General features: G+C 36.6%; 1 protein-coding gene across 24 annotated transcripts in view; it reads right to left on the reverse strand.

The window, feature by feature from the left end:
• Positions 1 to 664: 664 nt before the first annotated feature.
• Positions 665 to 12277, reverse strand: part of ZNF644 (zinc finger protein 644) — a 78503-nt gene continuing 66890 nt past the window's right edge. For 21 of the 24 annotated variants that reach the window (XM_072932466.1, XM_030279142.4, XM_072932473.1 and 18 more), the window contains 2 exons: positions 5551 to 5653; positions 3366 to 5059 (listed from right to left, as the gene is read on the reverse strand). In XM_072932466.1, coding sequence (XP_072788567.1) covers positions 4867 to 5059; positions 5551 to 5653 — 296 coding nt within the window. In that variant the 3' untranslated portion in view covers positions 3366 to 4866. Of the gene's footprint in view, positions 5060 to 5550; positions 5654 to 12277 lie in introns of all 24 variants that reach the window. The other 3 variants (XM_030279152.4, XM_030279149.4, XM_030279151.4) reach the window with 1 other exon arrangement.

Here is a 12277-nt window from a genome sequence, read left to right on the forward strand (position 1 = left end):
GAGACTTCTTAATTACTTTTTTAAACACATGTTTATTAGCCTATAGCACAACTAGAAAATGAGCAGCACCAGAGTTCAGCCTCAGCAAAACATAGAAAGGATCCCCACTTATTTCAAACAAACCCCTCAACAGTCCTTTATGCTATATTTGATCAACCTCTGCATTTCTTTCTTACAGTGTGAATAGCTGTGGTATGGCAATGAATCCTCTCATGCTGCAGGAGGAGAGCAGGACTTGCAGAGCACCAGGCAGACTGGGTTTTTCAGTGTGCTCTGTCCAGGTACATATGGCAGACACTGCACAGCCAAAGCTGCAAGGAAAAACTGCTCTGAACTGGAAGAGAAGGCAGTAGTGAGGCTAGATTGTACAGAGTGAAAAGTGGACAGATGGGTACAAATGAGAGCCACTGTCACTTGTGATTCAGCTTCAGATTTGGGCCCCTGGCTCTGGTGGCGTTCCCACCACCACCCATTTTCACCCTCAGTCTCTAATACTGGAATGTAAATAGCCCCCTTCTTGCCTCACCCCTCTGAATTTTCAGGTCGCTACAGCCAAATCGGCCCATCAACACACAATTGCTCTGGCTGGTGTGGAATTCCCTGGTTAAATGACACATGCAGTGCAGCTCACCTCTGAGCAATGGGAAGAACACCAAGAAGCCTGCAGTGTTAAAAAGGAACATTTTATTGCAAGAGATTACAAACCTGGCACTATGGCCAAATGTTTCCATTACATCACAATTGCTACCCATATATCAGGCAACAGCACCTACAAAGCACGGTGGATTGAAATATCAAATCATAATGCAGTCAGCTTTTTAAAGTACCACCCTAAAAAGTTTGGGGTTTTCTTTAAACAAACTCAAAACTATATAAATCAATTTTTAAAATATGAGACTGGTGTTTAAATATCCAGGCCACTAACTACTGTTATAAAAAGTGGAAAAGTCTGTTAACCATAGTGCTGAACTAAACAGGGTCTATTCACAGCCAATAACCATTTAGTTAAAAGCAAGTACTTGCTACTCACTGCTAGTATTTCCACATTTGTTCAGCCCAATTTATCTTCTGTAGGTTTTCAGAATCAGGTGGATTTAATGCAAAACCCCTCTTTAAAGCATTGCAGGAAACCTAGAACCATTAACTAGACCAGGAAAAGCATCACAGTAAAAACAGCATTGCGTCTTTTGATCTCAGTCCTGTGACACTGACCTTTAGAAACTCTGGATGCTCTTCTCTGAGCCCCAATTCACAACTCACGTTTCTCCTGTGATCACTTACCTCAAAAAGCTTGGTGATTTCCCTGAGCATGGCTGAGACAGTAGGAATTAGCGCAGGCACACAGCTCAAACGCAGCCCGCCCGGCCCGGGACTGCCGCGCTCGCTCCCCTCCCCAGCAGCTGGGACACCTAGGCCCGTCCTTGTCCTTCCTCTCCCACGGGAGGAGCCAGCAGCTCATTTCCTGAGCCCTAAGGACTAAGCTGGATCTGCGGGCAGGGCTGGACCCCTCAGCCCACCTCATACAGTTCCCCCAAACCATGCGCAGCAGGACCGGCCAAAGCGCAGTAAATGCCCAACGTGTGCTGCCTGCTCACCTCCGTTTTCCATGCCTGGACACACTACCCCTTGAGCAGCTACCATGGGCACTGCAAGCACCTACCCAAGGTTCTGCAGAAATATCTTTTCAAAGAATGCAAGCAGTTTTACTTTTTGAAGAGGATTTGGAAATATCACAGGGATTAGGGAATATAGGCCATCATCTTATGAAAAGTGTATAGGAGTGGTCTTCTACAATTTTCCTGAGGCTACTACCAAAGAGACCTTTACCAGAAACTAGGATAACTTCAGAAACAAGAAGGACTGTGATACAGAACCAAAATCAACCAAACAGAAATCACTGTGCCACTGCAGCCTTTACCCCAAAGCAGCCTAAGCCAACCTGAACAGACTAACACTCGTGTTTAGATGAGCAGCTCTGGAAGTCCAGCCCTTCGGCACAGACTGCCACAGAGCCCCTCAAGCCACATAACATCACACTGGCATCACAAAGGGACCGATTTAACTTGCCCTCTTCTACAATTTAGAATTTTGGTAACTCCAGAGACAGGGATTTATATTTCCTTGTAGATAATGATAAAAAATATCTGTATTTTTTATCTGTTGTGTAATTTTTATACACAATAGAAACCAAGTAAACAAATAGCCCCATTGAGGACTAGAGGCTAAGGACAGCTAATAGTACTCTACTATTTTTTTAAAGATTATTCAGCCTGTATCAACCACATATACAATTAATTTAATAATCGTAAGAGTTCTAGAACTCCTACATATTTTTTTTTAACTATACCACAATGATCTGATGCCAGCAGGGCACGCAGCCTGTCACTGAAAACTGTTCTTCATCAACAGAAACTCATTTTGGAAAATGATCAGCTCACTGCTCTTCAGACACAACTTTGCATTTTAATTTTAGTATTACATAAAGTAGCTCACAATTGGGGCTTAATTAAATAGAATTAACTAGGGTTTTAAAAACTATTTTTATGAATCTAGTAAGAGTCTTTTGCTAACGCAAAATTCTGCACAGTATGGCTTCACCTTACAAGCATTCTTAACAACACTAGATAAATATCATTTGCACTTAATTGATTTTTTTCATTTGCTAAACAGCCATAAAATATGGTGCTCTCACAAGCACCTTTTTTGGTGAGAAGGGTAAACAAGCACTCTATTAAAGCATTATAAACATTCAAGGTGATGTGATCACTTCCCTCTATTCTGTTTCAACACACTGCTTTAAATCTTCAGTTTTCACATCTTATAAAAAAGTTCCACAAGTATCCACAAATTCAGAAATTTGTTAGTCTGCATACACAATTTGTCTGCAATACACTTCAACATCCTAGTTATCTTTTCTAAAATCTCTGAAGTATTTATTCTTCCAGCCTTTAAATGTAAGGATGTAGATTTTCCACTTACAAGAGAATAAATTTCAACGAGAAAGCTAAACTTAACTGTAGCAATTTGTACAGTTAAACACCTGACACCACTAATTTAATGACAGCCTTGACAGTGCTAGGATGGCCTTGTCTGAGGCCTCTGTCTTGCACAGCTGTGCATTTTTAGCCCATCTATTCTATCAGAACATTAACAAGCCTCATGTGTTAACTCTGAACTCTGTGCATCCAGGAAGACAGACATTTATTCATACTTTCCACCAATCAAATGTAATGCATCTGCGAACAATTCAGTTTATTGCAAGTAAATGTACTTAAGATCATGAGAAGATTCTAATCTCAAGCAAGACAAATCAATTCCACAAACTTAATTCACACAATGCAAATAAATGCTTCACATTATAGACATTTAGATTTTCTTTAAACCTTTTTATTTAGAGATTTTTCTGGTAAGGAGATATACCATAGGAAAGCAATTTCACTGGCAGTGAGGTATGTATATACTCTACCAAAATACTCCTCTTGCTTTAACTGCTTTTAACTTTATTTACATATAAAGAAAATATCAATGCATATCCTTGGCTTAACTACAGTATCTGTTACCCTATATGAGTAAAATGAAATGTTACTTGCATACAAAATTGATTTGTAGAGGAATCTAATTTGACTTAAACAAAAATCATGTTCAGAAGACAGTTTAAATGAACAAACACAAGTCATCATGACCAAGACACCTGCACCATATTTCCATCCTCACAGCACATTTATTTCAATAATTCTGTAAGTAGGTCCTTAGCATGAGCATAGTGTTACAGTTTTCATACATATAATCACATCCAAAACAAGCTCTAAAATTTAAGTTGTAAACATTCTCTTCATATGTGGAAACATTTCAATCTGTGTTTGAATTTTCTAAAATGATCAATCTTTTAAACAGAATTATAAATGAAAAGCCTACTCTAACCGTGTAGTGAGCAATGCTTATTAGTACATTTCTACAGTGTTAAATAAAATAGTAGAGGCAAACTTCTGTAAGCAAGTCAGACTTTAAGTAAATTGTCATAAAAGTAACAAACTTGTTAACAAAAAGATGTTTTGTAATAAAGGAAGTTAGATTGAATCTACTATGATACAAAAACATAAGGGTAAATACCATCTTTGTTGACAAGTAGGAGGTAGCATGGATGCACCACTTTATTGTCAGTGAGAAATGCAACTGAAGTAAAGAATATTTCCTTACCATAAATTTCCAGTATTATGTACATATTTCTCATAGAAATTTGTTTAAACAAGTTTCCCTCCACTTTTTAGTACAAAAAGCCTCATGTGATTTAAAAAAAACACTTACACACCTAGATAGAATAGTACTAATTGCCCTATTTGAACGAAACAGTCTCTTGAACTATGAAGTACGTGGTATTTAATGCCCTAAGTTGAGTAAATTGTATTAGCAGTTCTTGGTATTATACAAAACACTACATACATACAAACAAAATATAATAGTATCTTATTTTACTATGTAATTATTTTTGGAATAAACAGAACCTTGATTTGGGTAACACTGAAGAGAACGTAGTTTCTTTGTTTTATTAAAATCTGTCCTTTAAGTACCCATGTGCAACAATTTAAAAATGGCTGCCATACATATAATGGTCTTGTATTAATAGTGAACACAGTAACTGACAAAAACATAATAAACCTTAAAAACACATCTTATCTTCCACCCTATATAAAATATAAAGACTACTTACTGTAACTGTTAAGTATTCATTTTGATGTTACTGTAATCCACTTCCTCTATTTTCTGTCTTTAGCATTTATAAACATAATTTAGTGTAACCACTTATTTTAAAAAATGATGAAGTATTTCAAATTTACATCCAATTAAAATTTAAAATGTTTCTGTGTTCTATGATGCTGCTTCTGCCATCAGTAAAGAAAATGAAGTTTCAGTGATTGAAGCAGGCTTTTTAAGTAGTGATGTGACCTCAACCATGCCAGCTCCAGTCCGTGGAAGATTTGCGTTGACAATGTGTCGCTGCAAGTGCTTTATCCAGTCTTCTTGAACAGACAAAGGTCCTCGAAAGACCAGACCACAAAACCTATGCAAATATTAAAATTAATCCATCAAGATACATCTATCGCTACTGAAAAATTATAAAATAAAGACAGTAAGAGGAAAAACTTAATTTTCTTTAGGTTTGTTTCTACATGTTTTAGCTGAAAAACTTAGTAATTGAGTTCATCAGTAGTAACTGTGAGCACAAAACTGCAGCTTATACAACTCATATTCTCATACTTTCAGTGCCATTAATAACAATCTGTTGTTCATATATAAATTTTTTTTGAAGGACAGAATATTTCTCAGAAATAACCAGTAAGATTTTTAGCTAGAGAAACAACTGGCAATCTAACACCTAAGTGTGACTGAATCAATTAATCTTGCTCAAATTAATGAAAACAGGCAATTCCTTTACCCCCTCATTATTCAATTTAATCACAAACATTTATGGATACAACAATGGATCTCTTTATGACTAACATTAGCAAGCTCTTAAGAATGTATTTTTCCAATTAAAGTAACACTATGTACCTGCATCTGAGTATGTAAACTTCATCAGCACTGTGAGGTAACGGCAGCATTTTCTTCTTGCTTCCAGATCTTGACCTTGACTTCTTTTGCTTACAGTCTAAAGCTAAGAAGAGAAATTTTCATATGTGAAAGTAATACTTCAATGAGTGTTAGTCAAACAGATATTCAGTAAGTATTCCCTATAGCAATAATGAAAAGACATCTGCCTCCTTGTTTTACTACCTCCTTGTTTCTCCATATTTAATTATAACGTAAATCCAAAACAATTACAGTGTATTCTAAGAAATATACCAAGCAGAACACACGAATCTGGTTTTTTTAGCTTAGCATTGTGCTTGCTCTTTGAAAGACTAGATAATTGGCATTCAGCATTAAACTGTTTAGTATCAGCAAGCACCTACAAACCTACTGCAGAATTATACAGAAGCAAAGCACCACTGGAAATTCCCTTTCATGCCTAAAACACTGTCAAAATCTCAGAACTTGTTTGTAGTTCGAGTACCATCAGAAGACCACTCATGTTCAACCAAGTTACAACTTTATGAAGTTGTAGCTTTCAGCTAGTACAATCAGGAATTTCTAGTTTGAATAAAACACCTGCCATGTGTTTTCAACACAAAGCACAAATTTGTCCTTTTGTTCTAAGAATTTAAAATGAAGCTTCCCTTTCACTCCTGTCTGAATTCTAATGAAGCTTACAAAAAGTATGTATTAGTCCTTGGCAGTGGGAGCTGCTATTGGGACAATCAAGAGGGATGGCAAAGTCACTTTTTAAATTCAGTCTAAGCATTTGAAACTGTGTATGAAAGTAGTGTGTGTGAACGGCAAACATACAGCAAATGAGTTCAGGCAGCTCAGAGGTCTGTATCTCCCATAAATAAATGTAATGGGAATCTGAAACAAAACCTGGAGATTCTAAGAAGCAGCCAAAGTAGGGGATGAGTGGATTAAACTGAATTATTATATGATACAAACAGCTGATAAAGCTCAAGAAGTTTGTGACTGCTTGAAGTGAGAAGTGTATCTAGCTACACTCTATTCCAAAACACAAGACACCAACAACATAACTCCAACACAAACACTTTTGCAAACAACCAGTTACACCACTTCAACAAAAACTCCACAGAAACCAGAAAGACAGTACCAGGTGGTATTCTTGATACCAGGAAGGCATAATGCTATGCTACTGAAGCGTCTTAACAGTAAAATGGGGAAAAAAAATTGTTACACTTGGCTAAAGTTTTGACTCCTAGAATATAAAACAGAAGAATTAACCTCTTAGCATTCTGAAGCATAAGACATTGTCTGGTGAGGTAAAACATGTTGATTTAGAGAACACACAGTCTTGATTGTATCCTTAATTTTTCTCATGCCCTCCAAACGAGCACCTCTCAAGCTTTTACCTTGTAGCCCGACTTTAAACTTGGTAGACATACCAGACGTTTTCCAGTTCTATCCCCAGACTTAAAGATTCCTACCTATCTAAAATTTAAAATTAATTTCTGAGGTTTGAAGGAATCAGAGAACCAATAAAATCAGTGGAAAGCAGACACCAACCTAGAGAGACTTCTTCAGATCAACATTAGGAAAATGAGGCTTAACAGCATTTTTTTCTGACACCAACAACAAAACCAGTTTGGATAAAAAGGCAGTAACCTAAGGTGGCAGTGGGGAGATAGAGAAATGGCCAAGATGCTTCTGGAAGAGCATCAAGGGGGTTCTTAATATTTCATTCTCTCACAAGAAACATATTCTTCATTTAATTAGGAAGAAAAAATCTAGCTATTATATCAGGTAGGAACTACCACATATGTGTTTTACATACCACAACTTCAGTAACACCATCAGCAATGTAGGCAGATAAAATACTGGAACCCAGACACCCATGCTTTGAAGAGAACTGGTTGTATGAGGCGCAACTTATCTGCAGCAGTTATTACAGCAAAAAATTTGCCATTTGGTGGAACGTCATGGGAAGAAGGGAAACAGAAGTTGGTATTACCCGAATGCAAACATGTCCATGAGTTGCATCTGATGACAAGTTAGTTGATGTCAGTTTATATGAGTGGAAAAAAAAGAAGCAATAGTGACAACAGACTCCTCCTAGAGAGGTCATCCTGAATTTGGAACAAGAACTGGCTGATTTCCTTGACATTGATGAAGACATTAATGCCCATCAAGAAATTTGATTCTACTCACATCCATCTGGAGCATTTCAGAGAGCTCTCCCTTTCCTCTAAGACTTGGGTTGGTCTTCTGCAACAGATTCCAGACACCTAATGGGTTTGTGAGTGTGTGTGTATAATCTTCTAAGAAAAAACACCTCTGAACTACTATGCAATCAAACAACAGCAACACTGACAGAAATTGCAATAATGAACTAGGAGAGGTACTTTCTACTTCCTTGAAAGGTACTTTTCCACAAACAGTGAGAAAACGAAAGGGCATGTTCTCTGAGCCATTTATGATGGAGGCTCTACATATATATATATATATATATATATATATAAGGAAATTATAAAGCAGTAAAAGACCATAAAAAAGGATTCAGGTTACACTACAAATTCTCAGAGCAACTTAACTAAATTTGAAAGTAGATTTGCCCAAGCAAGAAGCTGTTATAAAAGACAGAAAACAATAAGAACACAAATCCTGTGCTCTGCAACGGTCATTTTTTTTCTTCCCTATGTCTTCTGAGATAGTGAACATATTCTTTCACATTTTAGGGAGCTCAAAGCAGCACCAGTACGTTCTGAAGTTACTCCAGTGAAGATGGAAAGTGAGTGAAGAAGGAGGAATAGCTGAGTAAAGCTCATTGAAAACTACAATTCAAACAGCAGTTATGAGGCATGTGTATCAGTAAACATCACATTAATTTAATTTTGTCTATCCAGAGAGCAATAAGTTTAAATAAAGTCATATGCACACACTTGAGTACTCTGTTGATACAATGCTTACAAGCGTTACATCAACTAAATCACACAATTGCCTCAGCCATTGCCTCCCCAATAAAGTAGCCATGTTCTGACCAAAACTCAGTTCCTGCTTTTTCTATGCCTTTACTATAACAAAACATGACCTCCTCAGAAAGTCTTTTATCATGTCTGGGAAGAGACCACGAATAATTTAGCTCTAGTAAGCTGCACAGAAACTGCAGCAAAATGTTAGAGAGAGGTAGGAATTACCTCTCATTAACAGCTACTTTGTAGTTGTAACAGCTTCCAAAATATCATTCCTCATACTCCATAAAGGCCTACTTCTTTTTGGAAGAACTCTCTTTCTTTCAAGTTTGGCCACTTGGTGTTTCCTAGTTGATAACTGAAAAACTTTTTGGTAAATAACCAGTCACATCCCATGCTCAAACTGATGATACAACATGATGGAGAAACAACCCATTTAAAACAAAAGACTATCAAACTTTGGTGGATTCTAACGTACAATTTCAGAGCACACTACTTTGAAAAATATATGCTAGGTAAAAACACTGCATACAAAAGCCTCTGTGATGACTTCTCACAAAAGACTACAAGCAGATGGACATAGGAGGTTTCAATGAGCATGCCTAAGCAAATTATACAGGTCACAATTAGATGCCCTTTCATGCCATGACATTTGGTCTTCAGTTCCAAATTTATATGTTCTGCTTATGATGTCCCCCAACATAAAGTGCTCCTTATTTCAGGAAAACTGAAGCTGGGTCCTTTATTTGGACTTCATTACTTTTGTTAAAGTGTACATAAGCTAAAAAAATTGAATAACTGGACACAGAAATTGAACTAATTAACCATCTGAAAGCACTGCCAAGTAAAAAATAATGATCTTTCTTGTACATTTAGTCACTAATTTTTCAAATTAAATCACGTGCTAGCTATCTTCATCACTACTGCACAGCGAAGTACATTAAATAAACCCCTATAATTTGCTCTCTGTAGGATTTTATAGGATGCTGAAAATGAGCTCATCATGCCAGTTGATTTGTTATGGCTGTAACAGCAGAAAACAATGACACACAAAGCCAGCGGATCTCAGATTTCTGCACACCTGATATGCTTCCACCGCAAACATCCCAAAGCTACAAGTTTGACAAAACTACATTTGAAATTATTGGAACACACAGTAGCCCTCATGAACCACTACCTCAGTCACACTGTTGGCTTGAAGGCCAGACTTCTTGATCTGTGCTTTATTGTTCCCTCCCAAACTTCTGACAAAGCAAACTCCACCTACAGAAGTAGAGACCAAAGAAGAAAGTGGTGATTCCCAGAAGATGAAAGCCAGATGAAAGAACAGACTGAGTATGTGAAAAGGGTCAACAAAGAGAAGATGCAAAAATCCAGGGTGCAAGAAGGAATCAAGAGACTTGGGGAGAGCCAGGGCAGAAGGGAGGCAAGAGAAGCCCAGAGAGAAAAAAAGAACTGAAGTTGAATATACAACTATAATGAAGAAGAGTGAGATGCATTTTGAAGATTTGTGTAGGCTTGTCCAATGCTCTAAAGATACTCAGAAGAAAGAAGCAAGTTGACCACCTGCTCTGAGAAACATCAATGTGTTGCTATACATCAAAACAGGTATAAAAGGAAATTAGTATCTACTCAAGATGAGCGATTACATTGTTAAAAATTGGACCGAATAACAACAACAACAAAAAATTCCAGCCAGACATCTGAGGAAACAGGTATTTGCTCTATAGTGGATCTATAATGCATTGGTATAGGCACAAATAAAGTTTAATAAAGATTAACCTCAAACAGCCAATAGCCTAGGAACTTTCATTTATAGGATGTTTTTCTTGAGTCCATTCTCCAAAGCTACCATTATGCTTAACTATGTCTACTATACTGCTAAAACTGTCAAGTTGCATTTGAAAAGAAAAATAGGCTAAGAGTTAACTAAATATGATGACATCACTGACTGAAGAAGCAGGACACCTGCTAGAAGAGCAATATGGTAACAGTCATTATCAAAAGCACGTGCAGACAAATGGAAAATCTGAGACTAGTACATAAGCTAATGTAATGCTTGGAAAGGTCTCACTTTGGTGGCATACAGAGATCATGTATTTCTCATGTTACTTCTCCTAATAAATAGTAGTGCCTAGAGAGGTCCTGTAACAACTGCCAGATCAAAGAATTACAGCATTCATGTTTATATGCCATTATTTTATTACAGCAAGAAATTGAGATAATTGAATAATTATCTGATGTGATTTATTTTGGTAGTTATGTTTGCTTTAGAAGATATAAGAAAGGCTTAATGAGAAGCAACATGTATAAACATGTTCTCATATAATATATGTATAAATATATGTTCTCATCTAATAAAATGTATAAACATGTCTCCATATAATGGCTGAAGACCATTGAAGGTTTAGCTATGGCTGAGGCCCAACTGAAGACATCTCAAAATCGCTCTCAACTGCAACCATCTTTTAATAAGAAAACTCAAGATCTACTCAAGAGTAACACTCATAAGAAGAGTGTACTTTAAAACTAGTGTGTGCTAGTAAAATCTTACATTAAAATAATTCTCTTCACAAAACTTATAATATAAAGTGGAATATCAAACTGAACAACTGTTTAAAAGCATGTGTTTTTGGTCTACAAGCCTTGCATTAAGCTTGGTTGAATGAGAAATCAATGAGCAAAGTTTACAACCTTCACAGAGCTGCAGCAGAATAATGACTAAGTTGCTACAAATATAAATAGGTTGCAAGATCTCATAGCTAGACCTCAATACTGACTCCTTAAGGCAATTGTTTCAGCAACAGGCCTTTATCCATGCTGTAAGTTATTTATCTGGCTTAGCTCCAGCTTCTGAGAGCAAAAGATTTTTTTTTCCAAACTTTTGTTTCTAACCTTTTATTTAAAGTTTGTTTCTAACCCCATTTTGTTTCCAACCTAATTCAAAACCAACTTCTAGGTCCCATGATACATGACTCTTGAGCTTTCTTTCCATTCTTTTAAGAAAAGTGGTACCTGTTCTGATGACTGTGAAACTACTTCACTAGCAAAATACATTTCTTAGAGAAAACAAACAAAAATCCCTGAAAGTACCTAAATAAGCTTCCTTCATTTTCCCCATTTAGCAAAAGGGAAACTAGGTACAAAGTGCTTGTCCAGGATTCAATCTCTGTAGTATCCTATTTGCCAGTGTCTCCTTCATTGAATTACTGTTAAGTTATACATGTGCAATTTAAATATATAGCAATTTAAAAATATTTCCTCAGTAGGCATATACGAAAAGGAATTTACCACAGGGCTAATGTCAAGTGACAGCAGCGGTAAATGAAGTTCACTACCATCAACCTTCTACTGAATAAATATGATTTTTTTCAGAATCACTGACTAATGGCATATTCTTCTACATGTTAGGTATTACTGCATCTGCTGACTTCCTTTCAAATCTGCTTTGTTACAGCACTAATGTAAAGCAACCTAAGACCTAGCAGGCCCATATTATAAAAATATTACTTTCAGCCTACTACAGAGAAAGCCTGCTACTCAGTTTGTCATTCTTAGCATAATGAATTACATTTGCAGATGAAAAAAGGATTATGCATTTTCCAAGAGCATTATGTAAAAGCCTGTGTTTGTTGACACAGAAAACTGATGGTTGCCCTTCTTAATTACTGAATATTTCAGGCTTCGTATCTCCAAATTTTCCTCATTATATTGTATCTCTATTCCTCAATTTGCTGTTGATCATGTGAAGTCCCACTAATCTCAGC

The sequence above is a fragment of the Taeniopygia guttata genome, chromosome 8, assembly GCF_048771995.1.
Source record: "Taeniopygia guttata chromosome 8, bTaeGut7.mat, whole genome shotgun sequence".
Taxonomy (NCBI): Eukaryota; Metazoa; Chordata; class Aves; order Passeriformes; family Estrildidae; genus Taeniopygia; species Taeniopygia guttata.